General features: G+C 43.5%; 2 protein-coding genes across 2 annotated transcripts in view; one reads left to right on the forward strand and one right to left on the reverse strand.

Annotated features, from left to right (window-relative positions):
- The window catches only part of LOC101911108 (histone H2A-IV), a 232,107-nt gene that overhangs the window by 67,081 nt on the left and 146,452 nt on the right, over positions 1–18,574 (reverse strand). The window lies entirely within an intron of this gene.
- On the forward strand, positions 8,483–11,527 carry ART4 (ADP-ribosyltransferase 4 (inactive) (Dombrock blood group)). The gene is given in 4 exon segments (XM_005237419.1): positions 8,483–8,575; positions 9,886–10,513; positions 10,516–10,593; positions 11,433–11,527. Coding segments are annotated over 4 exon segments (894 nt in total).

Here is an 18,574-nt window from a genome sequence, read left to right on the forward strand (position 1 = left end):
TATTTTAGTATATATATTCGTCTTACCTGCACTGTAGAAAACTTACACTTCCCCCCATGCCCCCCACCCCCCTCCCGAATCCTGAAATTTCTCTAAGCTAAAAGACAGTATTTCTAAGGACTGGCAGAATCCCTAATAGTTCTGACTGCCCTTGGGAGCCTTTTAGCCCTGTATTAATTCTGTAACCCTTGGACATGTCCCCTGCATATGGGGCTGAGGAGGACAGGATATGAGATGAAGATGTGATCCATATGCTGTATGTGGTACATGGCTTTGGAAACTTGGACGGTGGGTTTGGGGAGTATGGGGTTATTGGTAGGTAGGCTGTGGAAAAGCCCATGCAGTGCTCTTCAATTACCAAGTAACTACAGCCTCCCAAGTCCTGAATAATGAAATACTTGTGGAGTCTAAATATTTATTTGATTTTTAGACAAGAGAAGCCAAGTGAAACCCTCCAAACTAGGAAGATTTGCAGGAAGAAAAATTAAAGACCTTCCCTCAAACTACCAAAGTTCCCAACAGTAAAAAAATCTCAGCTCTCCAAAGTAGTTTAATAAAACTGTCCAAAGCAAAAATCTATTGTGTGTTTGCCCTATGCAAACTGTTTCATGGGTTTCTTTACCTTCAGGGGAATGGGTCAGGGTGGAGTGAGGGAAAAGGGTCACCACTGGGTTCAGTCTTATTTGCTTTTCCACATGAGAGAGCCCCATCACACAAAAACAGCTGCTCTACTTCAGGGTGTGCTGTTCTCTCCCCTGGCTTTCTGACAAGAAGCTGAATGGCTTTTACGTTTATAGAGAAACTGATTATTTTATCCAGTTGTTTTTCTTCAACATTCCCATTCAAAACTTCAAATAAAATATTCTGGAAATGCCACGAGTCCTGAGATAGATGTGCAAAATAGCTGCCAGGACCTGAAACCCCTGGCACAAGGGACAGGCTTTGTTTTGGAGCTCAGATGCAGGAACACAAGCCAGAGCCCCAGTCTGCCCAGGCAATCACAGGATATCAATTGCTGCCTGAAAGCAAGCTCTGGAGAACTTCAGTAACTGCCAGGAAAGCTCTGAGGTCAGGAAGACTGGCACAGCCAAAGAAGATGTGAGGAGTCTGCTGGTACCACTGATCATGACTCTGGCTCTGGCAGTGCTTTGTTGTTGAGGGGATGTCTTCCCTGGAAGGGTCTCGGGAGTGCTGCTCAGTGCTGCGTCTTGCCACCAGCCTCCCTTCGGTCTGGGAGACATGCACAGCTTTGGTGGGCGGAGTTGCACCACCAGTCACTGCACAACTTCAGATCTCTGTCTGAGAGACAGTCAAGGACGAGAGAGGGCTTGGGGACGGACAGCCTCATCTCATGCTAGGCACTTTCTTCCACTGGTCAAACCCCACCCCTGCAACTGCAGCATTGAATTGCAGCAGATAATTTGAACAATGTGGTATGTTTAAGTATTAAAACAGTTTAGCATTTAGGTGAACTGGCAAAGGTATGCTGGATGTTCACTTTTGAGTAAGAGGGTTGAGCTGCAGGCAGAGTGTGTTGACCACAGGAAGACAGATTTTGTGCCTGCCAGCCCTGGAGTGCTGTAGGATCACAGAGACAGGCACTGAGTCAAGCCTTCACCTGCAGGGAAATGTGGGATGTGGAGAACTTCTGGAGGAAAAAAAGCTTCTTATTTGTTAATAAATCAGAGTTCTCCCATTGAAATAAGAGCACATAACATTTGAAGGTTACTTAACAATGGTGACTTTATGATGAAGAGATAGTAATGTAGTGGCAGCTCTATAGCTGATAAAGAGAGAGAGAATTGGGGAAAGATCAGAAGAAGCAAGTGTTTTCCCTTTACAGCAGGAAAAGTGAAACTGAGCAGGAGAAAGCTCTGTCTTTTCCTGTATTATCTCATTCAGAGTTAAATTTTGTTCAGGTCTTGGCATCATTATGTCATGATTCAATGCTGGCAACTATGTTTTGTTTGATCAGTGTTTTCCTTCTGTCAAACTCTCACTTTTTCACTCTTTATCTTCTTTTTTTTTTGCCTTTTTTTTTCTTTTTGTCATTATTACATTCCAGAATGCTTAATGGCCTTGGAGTAACTTCTAATTTTGTTCTTTCTTTCTTTCAAACCCAAGGTATGTATACATTGCTTAAAAATAGAACTACACACAACCCTTTTACACAAAGTTTTTGTTTAAGCACAGTTGTTATTTTTTTTGGCCTCTAGAGTCCTCTTTCTGCCTGTAAATACACTTATACCAAATATCTGATGTCTTGAGTGGAACTGACACTGTTGAAAAAAAGTGTGGTGAACTAGTGGAAGAAAAAAATTGTGAAATAGGACAGTGTGGGAGAGCCAAGATTAGGAGACCTTCCATTTCTCTTTGAGGATGCCTTCCTTGGGTGTTTGCAGGGAGCATTAAGATTAAGGCTGAACAGAGAAATACAATGGGTAAATTCCTCTTGGGAGGACTGGTGAGCCAGGTACTTCAACTCTGAGCCAAAAAGCTGTGAGGACAGAATTGTTCCTTAATTTTGGCCCTATTTCTCTTTCCTATCAATGGCTTGAAATTTATCCCCAGAGTTAAGGAAACCTCTCTTTCCAAAAGTGAGAGGACATGTTCAGCTATCTTCAGGTTCTGTCCAAATTTGGGGTTTTGCTCAAATAGTTCCCTAGCACTAGCTGTCCCTGCTCTTAGCAAGGGTGGGGAGGGAGGAGGAGGAGGAAGGTCTTCTTCCAGATTCCACAGTGGTTATATGTTTATTGTGCCATTTAATATGGCTCCGAGGAAGTTGAAATTAAACAGATCCAGGCATAATGGGTGAATTTTGCTGTGGTGGGTGTTAATAAAACCCTTTTCAGAAGGAACAGACCTTCTGGGAGAGTGTGGGGAGCTTGATCCAGCCAGTAAGCAGAGGAATTCAGCTACAGAGTGGAGAAGAGGAGGAGGACTCATAAACAAAGTTCTTTCTGTCTGTCTTTCAGATCCCAAAGACCCCTCAGGATCTCCCAGTGCTGCCAGTAAGTGTATCATTGTGATGGACACTCAGCTTTGTTGTCCTGCATCTGCCACCATTCTCCCCTTTGACAGGTTCAAGGAGTGAACAAAAACCATGCTGAGCCCCTCTGGCTGTTCCCTTTTTGCTCCCTCAGCGCTGCAGTCCCTGAGTTGCAAGAACACCTGCAGCAAACAGAGGGGTTGCCTTTCACAGCCATGGGGGCAGGAGACACAGGAGAAGTTAGCAGCCCTGCACTGGTAGGCCAGCATCGCTCTGGGTGTGCTAGTGCCTGCATCTCCACAACCCTTGAGCAGCCTCCAGGCAAGACACAAGTCCTGCAGGTTATTAGCAGCTGGATGCATCTGCCCTCTGTGAAAGAGGGGGATGTGGGTGCAGCAACACGGCCACTCTCCCTGCTTCCGTGAGCTGGCCTTAGAGACCTATCCAAAGTGTCCCCAGGTGGTTAAGAGAGCAGAACCTGCCCCAGTGACAGCAGACGATGGTCTTTTGGATCTGCTGAGCAGTCAGTCTGCTGTGCAGGATCACACAGCAGAAAGGTTTGGTGCCACACAGCAACAGTCTGTGACATCCCTGCCAAATCACACAGCCTGGAGAGCCTGAAAGCAAGTGCCTTCCTTGGCTGCTCCTGAGGGCTGCAGTCCCTCCTGTTAGGTTGCCTGGGACATGGGAATTTGGACACCTTGGGGTGTTCACAGCTTTTGCAAGAAGCTGATTCTGGCAGACATCTGTATGGAAAATCCCTTTCGTTGTCCCCTCTCTGTGCTTTCTCACACCTTGAAGGATAACACTGCTGCTGAGGAGCATGAAAGCTGCTATTTCTCCAATGAGCCAATACAAACACAGATTGGGAAAGACATAAAAAATGAAAAGAGTGTTCAGGGAAAGGTGGCGATTTCTGACAGCTCTTTAACTCGCAGTTTCTACGTAGTTGTTATTTTGATAGACTAAACCCCAGCTTGCTAAAGGGGGCATCTCTCTCCTGCCAAACAGAAACAGTCAAACACCCCGCGATGATGAGGGAAGGATACAAGACCCACTGTCTCCCCACAGGCAGAGATCTTAGAAACTTCTTTCCCCCAGTGATAGCAGGTTTGCCTGTTTACCTGCTGAAATGTGCGTTGGTGTGTAGCTGCCTGTGTTGCTGGTGTGCCAGCACCTGTGCACAGCTCTGCTGGTGTGGGTCCATCCCATGGAGTGAGGCTGTGCTGTGTTGTGCTGAGCTCTGGCTGGGGCTGGGGAGTGAAGTGGCTCTACCTGCTGTTTGTGGGGTGCTCCACAGCACCCCAGGGTTTGCACAACCACAGATCTAAGGGAGCAAACAAGCAACTGTGCCGACACGGTGTGTTAGTGGAGACCAGGGGACAATGCTGTCATGGCACTTCCTTCCATTCAAATCCCCAGGACACAATAGGTGATTGCTCTCAAGAAAATCAATGTATGCCTTAGAAGCATAACTAGATCTTTTGTCCTTTTCTGCAAAATGCAGGATTATAGAATGAGAATGTCACAATATGTGTAAATGTGGTGGAGGGAAGAAGGCAAAATAGTTGCCTCCTAGTATAATGACTGGGAAAGTTCAGTGTTTTCAGGTAGAATAATCACTCTAAATATGTGCCAGGGCAGGATCGTTATGTAAAGACAGAAGTATGGAAATACTGTTACATAGCCAGAAATCAGGTTCTGGTACACTCTTCCAGTTATTCTGTCACAAAATTTGCCTGTAGAGCAACAACAGATAAATCTCCAAAGGCGTATTTAAAGAGTCCTTTTAGATGAGCCTTTCCATTTAAGGAGTCCTTTTAGATGAGCCTTTCCATTTGTATACTGTAGTCAATGACTGTAAACAGCAACCTGGAGATCTCTTGTTTTTGTTACAAATGGTTTCTGGTGAAAGTGAATTTACCCAAGCAGAACAAAAAAAATTATCTGTTCCTCTCTGATACTTCGTCATTTATGCTTGAAACTGAAAGTGTCTAAACAGCTCCAAAAAAGAAAAAAAAAAAAAAAAAAGCAGTAAACTTCATGAAATAAAAAGAAAATCAGTTCAAGGATAGATTGAGATTGAAGTGGGGTCAGCATTTGGTTTACTCAGGGCAATTTGTATCTCTCCGAGATATGTAATGTGTGTGTATTTATATAAAAGTCCTCTTCCCTCTGCACTACTTCATTCTGTATGAACATTGTACCTTAGCAACTTTCTTCACAGCCTCCCTTGATGTGCTTTGTCAGCTTTCCTTCCCTGAGAGGCAGATGGCAGATCCCCCCTCCAAGGGCAGGGACTGCTGACCCTCAGAAGACTAACAAAGACCAAAATCTCTCTGGTTGTGTGTAAGCTGCTGCAACCACCCTCAGCTGCCAACTGCAATAAATACTTCTTATGTAAAGCAGGTTGGTGTGCTGCTTCTCTCTCTTCCTCCGTACAACCTTTATCTGTGGTTAAAGAGATGCTTAAAAGATAAAGCCTGCTCTTGTGAACCCTGGGGAGCAGGATCTCAGTGTGTGAAGCTTCCTTCTCCCTTCCTGTGCTCCATCGTGAATCAGATGTGACTACATTGGAGTTCAGGTCATAATCCCAGTACACTGTGACAGTGAGGGAGAGGAGGGCCAGGCTTTTCTTGATTAACCATCTACTAAGTTCAGCACAGGGAGAAGCTCTGGGTCCTGCACTTGGGTCACAACAACCCCACGCAACCCTACAGGCTTGGGGAAGACTTCATGGTAGAAAAGCACCTGGGGGTTGATGTCCAGCTGAACATGACCCACCAGTGTGCCCAGGTGGCCAAAAAGGCCAATAGCATCCTGGCTTGTATCAGAAACAGTGTGGCCAGCAGGATAAAGGAAGTGATTGTCCCCCTGTACTTGGCACTGGTGAGGCTGCACCTCAAATAGTGTGTTCAGTTTTGGGCCCCTCACTTCAACAGGGATGTAGAGTAGCTGAGGTGTGTCCAGCAAGTCTTATGAGAAGCAGCTGAGGGGACTGGGGTTGTTTAGTCTGGAGAAGAGGAGACTCGGGGGATCTTATCGCTCTCTGCAACTACCTGAAAGGAGGCTGTGGGCAGGTGGGGGTTGGTCTTTTCTCCCAGATAACAAGTGCTAGGACAAGAGGAAACAGGCTCAAGTTATGCTAGGGGAGGTTTAGATTGGATATTAGGAAATTTTTTTTTCACTGAAAGGGTGGTCAAGCATTGGAACAGGTTGCTCAGGGAGGTGGTGGAATCACCATCCTTGGAGGTATCTAAAAAATGAGTATATGTGGTGCTTTGTGACATGGTTTAGTGATGGACTTGGCAGTCTGGGATTAATGGTTGCACCTGATGATCTCAAAGGTCTTTTCCAACCTAAATGATTCTATGATTCCATTATTTCTCCGAAAGTCCTTGCCCTGAAGTAAGTACATGGGGTAAGTCCACTGAGATGGCTGCCAGTGTGAGTGTGAGCATCTCTTGTTTAGCAAGCTACTATAACTTGTGCTGGCTATGCTGATCCTGGCCAAGGAGAAGACAGTTAAGTATTTCTGCTTGTCTTGGTCAAACCACCTGGGACAGGTTCCTCTATTGGCATAAACTGATGGGGTTCATTGCTCAAAGCAAAACTCTCCTCTGAGTGCCATCTAGTAAAAATGAGCAAAGTGCTCGTTAAAAGCAGTGAAAATTTTGCTGGGATATATTGCTAATACTAGAGATATTAGTGAAATTCTAATATCTGCTGTACTATCAAGTTAGGGGTTTTGTTATTGTTGTATGGTTTTGTTAGCACCAAAAAGGAAATCAAGCTTCTTGTCTGTATTTGCATCTTTCTGTTAGTTTTATATTTTTCTCTTCCTTTCAGTAAAGTTCCACACGAAGTCCTTGATCATATCATCTCCTCTGTGTCACCGGATTTCTATACAGGCTGAAGTCATTACGATCTTTGAGGACATGAATGCACAAATCACGTTACAAATTTACTGCTGGAAGGGAGGAACTCCTTTTGCCCTCGGTAAATGCAGGTTTCCGTACAAATCCTCTGCTGCCATCTTATGGCCGTTTTATTTATTGTAGTTAACGACTACGTTGCTTTTGAAGCATTTGAAAACGCAAATCCAGTGGGCTTTCTTCCTGATTCACATCATAGTACAACATACTCTAAGAGGCCAGAAGGAAAAAAATAGGGACATAATCTGCAACTGGATTAGATACAGCTGAACTGACGTTTTAGTGGCTCTGTTTATCCTATCCTGATTGCCAGGTTCCCACTGGAGCCTGTCACACTTCAGCTCCTTTTTATCTCTACGCAAACAGGAGAGGAAACGCCTCTGAATAAATTCGCAAACCCTTCTGTGGATTCACTTTTAGCAGTCGAAGAGCCACTTTCTGAAATACAACCCAAGATAACAGAGAAATTCCAGGAAGTGGGTAGAATGCGTTTAGCCCTTTGCACCATCCTTCATGCCGTCATCTCCTATCACCAGTGGCTGCAGGTATTGTCAGCAGTATTGGCTGGTGCAGCGTAATAGATCATGTTGAAAACAACCCAATATGAGACCTTTATGTCATCTCTCACCCTGTTTAAGCAAGATTTGGCAAATACTCTCTGTCCACAGAATCCAAGCAGCTGCACAAACACCTCTTTTCCCAGGGAATCACATCATGTCTGCAGGCGCCTCACTCACCCAGCCTATCACTAGCAGGCAATGGAAAATGGACTTTGCTTCTTTGTAGTCAGAACAAGGCTCTGACACCTCCTTTTTACTCTTTTTCCATGCAGAAAAATTATCAGAGACCATAGGACTTAGCAGGTGAATAACACACTGCCGTTATTCGGAAGGGCGACTGGAAAGCAGCTACTAGAGAAGGGTTAGTCTCAGTATAGAATCTGTATTTACACACATTTTGAGTGCACCCAACATAAACACTTCAACAAGGTGCCACTCTGCAGTTGCGTAAGAGTGGGATAGGCAGCACATTACTAGAAACCAGTGAGAGCTAAGGAGGAGGACAGTTACTTTTTTTCTGCTTCCAGATGGCATCCCAACCTACCCTGCATTTCTGTGTTGGCTTTATCAGAGCTCTGTACTTCTTTAAAAGGGCTTTTTAAGCTCTTGACCAGAGAGTGCTTTCCACCTCATCCTGACACATCACTCCTCAGGGAAGAACTGCCTTGGACTTGTCCAAGCCAGGGTTTTCTTCCTTTTTTTTTGCAAGAACAAGAACACCAGATACCTTGGAATTCAGAAAACCATTAAGGTGAAGGATACTTACAACAGCTGAAGCTGGTGCAACCGGACTCTTCCTTACGGATTGTGGGCACACTTTTAGCTGTAAATTGTCTGTTTGCGGTGATTATGACTTCTGGATTGCTGTAAGAATCTGGTGAATGATCCTTGGTTGAATAATTGTCATCAAAACCTGAGTGCAAATTACAAACCGCAGAATTTTCCAGTTGAAGAAAAAAGGGAAAGAAACAGATGTAAATGACCCCTACTTCAGCAAAATGTTTTTTACAGTGTCTTGGGTGAACTCTAGGATGCCAGTGCTGCTGGCCAGCCTTCTCTTGCTGATCCCCTCACAAATGCTGATAAAAGGGGTAAACATTGTTCTTTATTTTAAATAGTGAAATTGCTCATCCCACAGAAATAGGCCTCTTTTGTTCTCTTTTCTCTCTCTTTTTTTTTTATTTTATTTGAAATATGTTATTTAAGGAGTTTTGGGTTCAGTTTTAACTCTTCTGCTTTCAGCTCTGTTCCATTTCTTACCTGTCCTAATTCCTTTTAACTACTTGGTTGGAAATTTCTTCTCATTTGGAGCCAGGTGGTTTCCCAGGGTATGTCTGTGTGTAGATCTCATGGGATTGTTCCTCTCCTTTTCCAGCCTGTCCCAGCCAACACTCTGATAAAATCGATGTGTTGTTGGATGGGACAGTGACTATATTGTTCTCTTTCTTGTGACTGCCTTTTAGTTTTCCCTCCAAAAGATCACAGTATCATGGAATAATAAACTAAACGCCTGTGTTGTTTATGGGCCAGTATAACTTCAGAGTCTATGAAAGGTTATGTGTCTAGGATACACATTTGAGATGAAGTGAGTATCTTCTTGTAGAACACAACTGTCAACTGACTGTAGTACTTGACTAGTCTACTAGGAGATCAAAAAAGCAAGAAGAACAATGCCATAACTCACACCATTTCTTAGATCTTATTACACAAGGTTTTTATTAATGACAAATGTTAGAAACAGATAATTAGTGTGTCATTTGATAGGCAGAATATATTAGACATTATTTTCCTGTTATAGCACTCAGTTGTGTAAGTCCTTACTTATGTCTTTAACACTTACATACATGACAAGTTCATCTGGCCTCACTGAGACAAAATGGATGAACAAAAGTTTTGGCACACTGCTACTATATTGTCCTTTACTGAACATCATTCCCTGGAGCCAAAACCTATCCAAGAGGTATGACAAGACAGGAAAAAGAAATTCACCTCTGAGAGTGTTCAGGCTGTATTGCCCCAAGCACATTGTTTTGCTTATTCTTTCCCTCTTCAAAATTGCTTATTAATCATGAGGAGAAAATTGAAATAGATGGACCATGGGTCTGTCCTGCAAGCTCTATATCCTTGCCCAGTGAAGGGCCAACTCTCCTGAAGTTTTTAATGCCACTGATCCACATCAGATAAGAACTCTTGCTTTCTGGCTGGCATTTGCCAGAGGTGGATCTTCGACAATAACTGGAGGTTGCTCAGCAAGATCTTGTCAAAATGCCTACCTGCTGTGCTTGTTCTGCCAATGACAAAGAGGCAAGAAGAGGGTAAGGAGAAGCTTGGCTTGCATCCATAGAGATGCACAAAAATTTCACACTTCTGATGGCAATCTTCATTTGCTTTTATGTGGCAGGCTGTGTCCCACCTCATGATGGATATGGCTCTGCATTCCTTTGATTAGTAGTATCTGGGGTGTAGAGATCAGGTGATGGAAGAACTGGACTGAGACTATTTCCGAAAGGAGACAGCTGCTAACAAGGACTATTTGAGTCTCTGGAAGAAGGCTCAAGAGGCTTTGTTAAAGAGCCCTGTAGGTCTCCTGAGGGAGATGCATGAGAGCCATGCCATGGCTTACACCATGAATTCTTCCTTGCACTGTCAGCTGAACTGGGCCACATCTATAGCAGGAAGCTCTCCAGAGCACTACAGACACAAGTTCAGTTTCAAATATTTTCACTTGAACCTAACGACTGCTATTCAGATAATGAAGCAATGGCAGAGCAACAAGGAGAGCATGGTGAAACATAAGCGCTAATAAGTGCACAGGGGTGTAAAAGATTTATATATTGAGGCCAGGGTAGGCAGCAGGGTGCAATTTGTCCATTTCACCTCCACCTCCCACCTCTGGAATGAAGCCCAGAAGTCTGGGAAAGAAACTTCGTTCACAGTGACAACTTGCCTGGGAGCAGCTGCACAAGGCTTTTCTTACTACACATCTGAGAAGGAAGTCCTCATTCCCCTGTACGAGATACTCTTTGTCAAATTCAGACACAGCATGGTAACTGGCTGCATCTGCAGTCTGTGGGGAACTACAGTAAGTACCACTGCCAGCTCATGGAAGGTATTGTACACATCCTTTCATGCAAGGGAGTGCAGGACAGTTTGGTCTCAAGTACCCCAAGCAGACCTCACCAGCTGCACCTACATGGAGCCACACTCAAGGCCAAATCTGTAGCTTGCCTGCTGTGTTCACCTACGAGAGCCACATGACCCAGTTTTTACCTTTTGTTGTGAAATCTGGGAACACCTCTCAGGTTGCTAAAAATGAATCCACCTGATACAGAGCAGGTCTCAGGGTTTTTTGCATCCTCCATTTATCCCATCTGCTATTGCAAGGATGTCATAGGACACATGCATTTGGGTCCCCAGCATTCCTATTACAAGGGCAGATGAAATATGCAAGCAACTTGAATTCAGATATTTATTCTGGTGACTTGTAAGGCTGCTACACTTCAGGCCTCAGGACTGTTCTGGGCTTTGGTCCACTACTACTCTGGCAAGCTCAGGTAGGTGTACACAAAACTACTGTTGCTTTAGAGGTGTTCTCTCACCTGTGACAGAAAGGAGGAAAGGTATCCTTTGGCAAAACACACACTGAGTTTCCTGGCTATAGAGGTAACTGTGCTGGAAGACCTCACTGGACCTATTCCACATCCCTGTTCTTCTGTGAGTTCACCACCAATATAGGACTCTTGCTTTTGTCTCGTTGGACGATAGTGTGTCAATGCTACCTTTGAGCACAAAACAATGATTCAGGAATGAGTTTGTGCCTGGACCTAAGCCACCAAAGTAGTAGGCAGACTTGAGAAAATGGCTCTTCTGGGCAAAGGCTCTGTTAGCAAGTGCAGGAAGCTTTAGGCACCCAAAAGAGGTCTAAATGGCTGCTCTCTTGACTTTCAGGTTCAAGAAGCAAGAACAGCTACTCCACTGCCCTCACCTCTGCCACTCTTCCCAGTGTAGTTGGAGTTTTCATGTGCTTGGCCTGCGATGACTGATTCTCTGGGTGCATTCAGATATATACACTTGAATAGCAGGCAAGAAGAATTCACAGAAAATCAGTCTCTGGAGTTCCTGTTGTTACAGAAGGTTTGACCCTCCCTTTGATTTCAGCTGCATCTCTCCTGCCAAGACTGGAACATTCAGCCTGGTTCATCAAAATGGACATTCCATAGACCCATTCAGGTAAGAGGGCAGTTTTCTATGGCCTTTCTAGGCCAGTGACACCCTTCACCGTAAGTCGCTTTACCGTTAGGAGTTCAGGAGACACACATGAACTTTGGACTCTTTACAGATTGTACCTTTCATTTTAGTGATAAAGAGTCTGTCTGTGGGATGCAAAAGGCACCGTGGTGGTAAAGTTAGGTGTGCAGCTATGCAGCCTTGCATATTTCATTTGAGTATAGGGTCTCAGGGGACAGTAAAGTCTGTGCCTGCTGCATAGCGGTCTTCCGCTGCTGCATGATTCCATGCACTAAAGCCATAGCTCTCACCCCAAGCTGACTGCATCTCATATATGGGCGTTAGAAGCATGTTTGAGACATGAACTTAGCAGCAGAGCATCATGAGACTTGTCAGGCCTGTCTTCAGCTTTCATGTTCTCGTTTAGCATTTATTCTAAAAAATCAGGCAGATCCTGTGCTCATAATAGTCCTCTAGTGGTTTATGAACACATGCTGGTAATTTCACACTGAAATGAAGGAGCACCTGTGGAGCCCACTGCTGCCTTCATGGGTACCGGATGTGAGTGAAATTCACTTACTTGCCTTTCTACTTTGCTGGTCTGCAACATCTAATGCTGGAAATTGAATCAACATCACATATTGGAACTGGAACTTCTGATTTAGCTATAGATTCCTCTCACTTTTATGCGTTCATTTAGCACTTCTGGAGTCTTAGACACCCAAGGCAGAACAGCTATGAAGATCTCCCATCTCCAAAAAATACTAGTGGGAAAATGGTAAGAAACATTTTCTGCCTGCAGTTCCCCTTTCTGACATACCTTGCTTGCTTCTTCACCCTGGTCCCTCACCCCCACTGACACTGGCCCTGGGCTGAAGCTACGGTCAGGGAGATAATCTCACTGGTCCGAGGAGACTAGTCATAGTGACTAAACTTCACAGTGGAATCATCAAATAATTGAACGGAAACTTGGTGACACATTTCGCAGATGACCCCAGCTTTCAGCCACTGCTATCTTGGCAGGAAGCTGGAGTTCAGTATTCACCACCACTGTCCAAAACACGGAGTCACAAATTAGCTATCCAAAAGAGATATGAATATAAGAAGACTGCACAAGCTGCTAATCAGCTGGTTAGTCAAAAGTAAGGACAGTCAAAAGAACCTGTGTGAACTGCTTGACACTTGGAGCGGCTCTACATAAACTTGGTGCTGCCATTCCCTCAGAAAGCCTATGGCAAGGAATGCACAACTTAGGGACAGAGTAAATATTAGCTTTACAAATGTAGGCACTTAAGGAATTTAGATGTCTTCAGCTTTTAGCAGATTAAATGGAAGAGCTTGAGGCTTAGCATCTTGTGTACAAAATTTAGGTGTCTGTAATGGCAGATGCCATCATCTAATCGTCTGAAACCTAGAAATGTATTCCGTGAAACTAACGGCTGCCTCTGAAATCTTGAGACTTGCTTGCCCAGGCAGCTAAACCAGATTTAATACATAGCTCTTTTACTATTAGCTTGTTTTCTATCTGTATTTCATGCTACTTTTTTGTTGCTCTTGGTTTGCCAGTGATTTCAAATTTTGATCTCTAAATGTTCAAAGATACTGAGCCTAGATTTCAAAAAAAGAGTGAAAAGATTAAAGCACCTGCTGCAGATACCACTTGTATGTGTGTTCAAACATGCTTAATCTTTTTCCTATGTAAGAATTACAGGAATCAAGATGGATTTCTGACACATCAGCACATTTATGTCTCTTTATGGTTATCTGTTATTGCTGAGATGCAGCCTTCAATCATTTTAACAGAGGTTTGAAATCTCTCACAAGGTGGCTTCAGAACCCTGAAAACCTCCTCTAAATAGTCAGCTGCTATTTTCAGGTTTTTCTTTATGGTTCTGTGTCCTTGAAGGGTAGCTGGTCGGAAAACAAGGAGTGAAGAGGAGGAGGGTAAACAGCAAAGCCCGAGTTGTTGTGATGTTCCGCTTGAGGGGGAGCTGCCTTCTGCGGTACTTGGTGTCTCATTTTGTTGCAGCGTCTTCACAATGTCAGCATATTCCATGAGAAGTTCTGATACTTGGAGGGATAAGGCAGGTGAATCCAGTAACTGATGAATAGCAGACTCTACTGTGGCAAGGAAATTATCATGTTTCAACATCTCTGCAATGAGTAGACCCATGATACTTCCTACATCCCCCTTGTAATTCTCACAAAGTCCCTTTACTGCAGCGATCTTGTCCTGCAGGGAGGTGACGGGACCAGCAATCTTAGCATACAAACTGTGGCTGATGATTTCCTGTACATCTTTGTCTTTTGTTTCCATGGTGGCTTGCATCTCTTTCAAAGCATTGACCACGAGCAGCAGATTCTCTTTAATGCTGAAATTTTCTTTTGCTGGTATGATGGGGAAGTTGGTGCCAAGATGTGCATTAAGGAGACGGGCTGTTGCGTTGGTTGAAGAGACGTACATGTACACTAAATCATGCAGATTCTGGCAGGTCTTCACCAGCCTTTCTTTATCACTCATAAAACCAAGATGAGCTAACATTTCTGGAGTGGGGTCTGACTCTGAAAAGCAAACCAAGGAAATCCAGAAGACACAGGGGAAAAAAACCTGGATATATTGTCAAATAGAATGTTACTTTTCTGAAACCAGTATTGAAAATTAGCAGCCCACATGATGCATCCTCTCCCAAGACATTAGTTAGAAGAAAACACAGAAAAAGCTCTCTATCAGCCTTTACAGGGTCTTACTAAGCAGGCCAGCAAATATGGTGTAACCAGCTGCAGCTAACATTACTCTTATGGCTGCAGGAAGCATTACTCTCACCTTCAGCATGCAATCTGAAAAGCAGTGGAAGTGTTGTAAGTGAATTATTCTTGCCTTTTGGTGTTTATTGGTAAATTTACAGGAGCCCTAGCAAGCAATCTACTTTACATCACCTTTGCAACTATAATCCTTCAGTTTGTATATACTGGCGGGTGTAGACAGAATTAAACTCTCATTCTTGAGAGGAGGGAGTAGACACAGCAAAGGCAAAGGCATCAGACATCTACATTCAAGAGACAAAGCAACTGAAGACTGAGAATGCAACATTTTGTCAGGCTACGGTTTCCTCCGAACTGACCCATATCTATCAGTTCATACATGGGTTAGCTGTTTGCAAGCATCCCTTGACAGATGAAAACACAAAATGTCCTCCTTGCTTGGGCTCCTGTCTTGCTACTATTTTGACTACTAAGGAAGTTTTATGTCCTTCAGCTTGCACCTAAGCGTTCTCCCAAGGTCAACTGCAGGTTCAGTCTTGGGACAGGACGCAGCTGAAAGACTGCTCCTGATGTTGTCTTTGCTTGTGCCACAGCCCTGTAAAGCCAGGCTGGTTTCAGCAGAGACATTTCATTAGTTGTTGATGTGGTTAGATGTGTAGTTAGATGTGTCCAAGCAGTTGCAGCTTCCCATCCCACTTCATACATTTAAAGACTTTTCTCTCAGTGCTCAGCTCAACCCTCTGCCTCTTTCTCCTTTTCCTTCCCACTGCAAAAGTAGTCTGAAATTGTGTGAAATGGCAAAATTGATGCTAGCCTCCACTGCTGTTCAACCAGAGCTGGCTCTGGGTCTCCACACTACTTCTTCCACTCTCATGGCATCAGAGGAGATGACCTGGCAAATTGCAGCAAAGAAGGGTGACAGGCACTCTAGATGAAGTCTTTCACTCAAACTTAATAGCTCTGAAACAACAGCTATTAATCTTCCCTAAAGACCCAGAGTAAATAAGCAGGAATAAAACTGCTTGCTTAGTGTTTAAATGATTTTCTGTCATGTTCCAAATGATACTTTAGAATTTTTATCTACTGCAGATCTTGAAGACCTGAAATCAGTTTCCAGCCTACAGAATGTGACACAGAGGCAGTTGTCAGCCTGATCAATTCAGTTCAGTCTAATATTGAAAGAAGTACTTCAGGACTACATGGCATTCTCAGTTAATAACAGGATTCACAACTAATTGATGATTGCAGAAATGTAATAGTTAAATCATTAGTGTTCCCTCTCAGCTCATTTTCTCATGCCTACAGCTCTGAAAACAAGGAGAGTTTGATAATCTGGCTCTGGATTGAATACAATAGCTCAGGTTTCAGGGAAAAACTCTGGCAGTTGCAGAGTATTTTGAGCTTGATCTTCTAGTTGCACCTGAGAACTCAGCCACTCTCTGCTGGGGAGGCAGCATTCATGACCAGAGCCTAGTAGGCAGCAGGTCCATCTTTCTAAGGACCAGAGCATGAAAGCTGTCTAGAGCTTGGATGAAGGCAGAAGTACAAGCTTGTCTTCCTGGGATAGATGAAGCCTATTTTTACTGTCTGTGGTATCTATTTTTCTATTTGTGAGGGACTATCCAACTTTTCTTCCATAATTTGCAGGTCATGCAAAACCAGTCATGGCAAAAAAAAACATTATTTCAAGGAACAGCTGCAAGAGTTAGTGTTTATTGTTGATACCTATAAACAATAGAAATTTATAAATCTCAGTACAAAACCTAATCCTTTATCTGTATGTATGAAAAGTGATGTCCTACATGTTTTGTGTTCTCAGAACAGCAAGTAATCCATCCCTTCCAGCCATAGGTGTAGGTATCTGTGTACCATGGCTGTACCCACCCCCTTTGTCATAGGCAGGGGGATTCATGCTGTACCTCTGCTCTCTAGGAACAGAATGCCTTTGGAGGATCTAACAATTTGGCACTAGTGTTAGATAAACCGAAATCTATTAAAATTGGAAGGGGAAAGGAGGAAGAAAATGAGATGAATCTGAGTAAACATCACACAATAGAATTAATGACAAGCGGACAGGCAACAGGACCCAGCTGCAGCCCAGCCTCTGGATCCCTAGCTCATCACATGCTGCTGGAAACCACTAGAGGAACACAGGGGAAAAAGGATGAAGTCACTCTGCCACACACATTTCAGCTGATTGCGGGAGCACTCAGACAAAATCAGGTAGGCTGTCTAAATGTTTAATTAGAAAAGCTTCAGGGGAAAATCTCCTGGAGCTGGAGAAATAGTCAGAAATATGGACATATATGTGGCCTGCCTAACTCTAGAAAGCAAATGTAAAAACTATCAAAAAAGTTAACGTGAAGAACTAGAAGGCAATTTTAGCATTAAGAGAAAAAATCTAGAGCACTTATAGGAAGCTGAAATAATCTTGCGTAAAGAATAGACGCTGAGTCTCCTCCATACCTGTCTAGTACATAAAATGTTTGTTGAAGGGCTATCCCTCTTAGAACACATTGTCTTCTCAGTTTCTATGAATAAGGAAGAAACAAATGACCTTTCAACAAAGCATCACCAGGGTAGAAAGGAGCTAATATCATACTGAGTCAGAGAGCAAGACAGCAACATCCCTGAGGCAGAACTGATAGGAAATCATACCTTGCATTGACATGGTTTTATGTTTCCTGAAAATCATAAACCTTTACTGTATATGCACTTTTCTCCCTCCAGCTTGAAGAAAAAGATGTGTTAAAGATTTTACTCTCTTGACAGAGCTACAAGGTAAGTGGCTGAAAGAAAGGTACAGTACTGTGTGAAGTACTGCAGAAAAAATTCTCTTCAGACTGGCTTGTATTTCAACACTGAGACTAAAATTTGGCTAGGGGACTGTTGAAATAATTGTTTTTTACAGATATCTTCTGGGGGAGGGTGTGTTTAGTAAAATACAGCTGGGTCAGTGTCAGATGATTTGCAGTTAGCAGATAATGCAAGAACTACAAAGGACTGAAAGGACACAAAGTTATCTTTTTAAGAAGAAAAATCTAGCTAGTCCCCTACACATAACTATTTTTAGCTGTAACTGTGATATATAGGCACGAACAGCAAGAAGAGGTTTGTCTTGGGAAAATGTGAAGCACTGCATAAAAGTGGCCCAGATTTGCAATAAAAGGGCTGAGAACACTAAAGTACCAGCAAAGAAACAAGTCACCCTCTCATTCATAGTTTGTCCCTGCTGCAGCAAAGTAAGACATAGCATTTAAGTCAAAAACATGCTAAAGCATTTTTACTTTGCAGCTGATGATGGGTTAAAGGGAAGTGTCACAGAGTTGATTACAGAAGCAAAGCAGTGACAGCTCAGAGAGGAATGGTGACCCTAAGGATTAGACACAAATGTTTGCGGGAGAGGAATAAAAGGAGTTAAATTTTGTGCTCAGGTCTGTACAGTGGTAAGGGAGTGCCACATTCTGCTCAGTCATGTCCTAGGAGCCTGGTGAACACCTGCTGATATTAGCTTCAAACAGGACACCCTGGATATGGAAGGAGCGTGGCTGTGCAAGCGGGGCTGTTCCTGCAAGCCAGTGCGTGCTGCTCCAAGGCAGTCTGCCATCACAGATGTCCTGCCAGAGTAGGTGCACCTCAGGGTGCCTACACAGTGTGCTGACATCATATGGCTGTCTGCAGCTGTTTGATGTTCACAAGTGAAAAAACAATGGTGAATCCATTACAGCATTAGGGAGGTGAATAAACAATGAGGGAATGGGGCTAAATATCAGGGAAGGAAATACAGTCGGAGATGTGTGTAAGGTGATGTAAGTTAGGGTGGGTTTATGATACATAATTGTATTATTCTCTATGAATCCCCAAGTGTAAGTTTATTAGTAGCAGCACAGAGTGCTTATATAGTAACATTTTCTCTTGAATGTGAGGAGAAATAAACTACACTGGCATAAACACCCTTGTGCTGATATGGACTTTGCCCATTCCACCAGCCACCATAGTTGTTTAAAAATCAGATGACACTAACTGAAAAAAATAGGCTGATAAAAAAGTGTGTCTAGAACAGGCCTTTTATTTCCACAGCTTATTTTAGATTTTGCTGA

Source organism: Falco peregrinus, chromosome 6 (genome assembly GCF_023634155.1).
Source record: "Falco peregrinus isolate bFalPer1 chromosome 6, bFalPer1.pri, whole genome shotgun sequence".
NCBI lineage: Eukaryota > Metazoa > Chordata > Aves > Falconiformes > Falconidae > Falco > Falco peregrinus.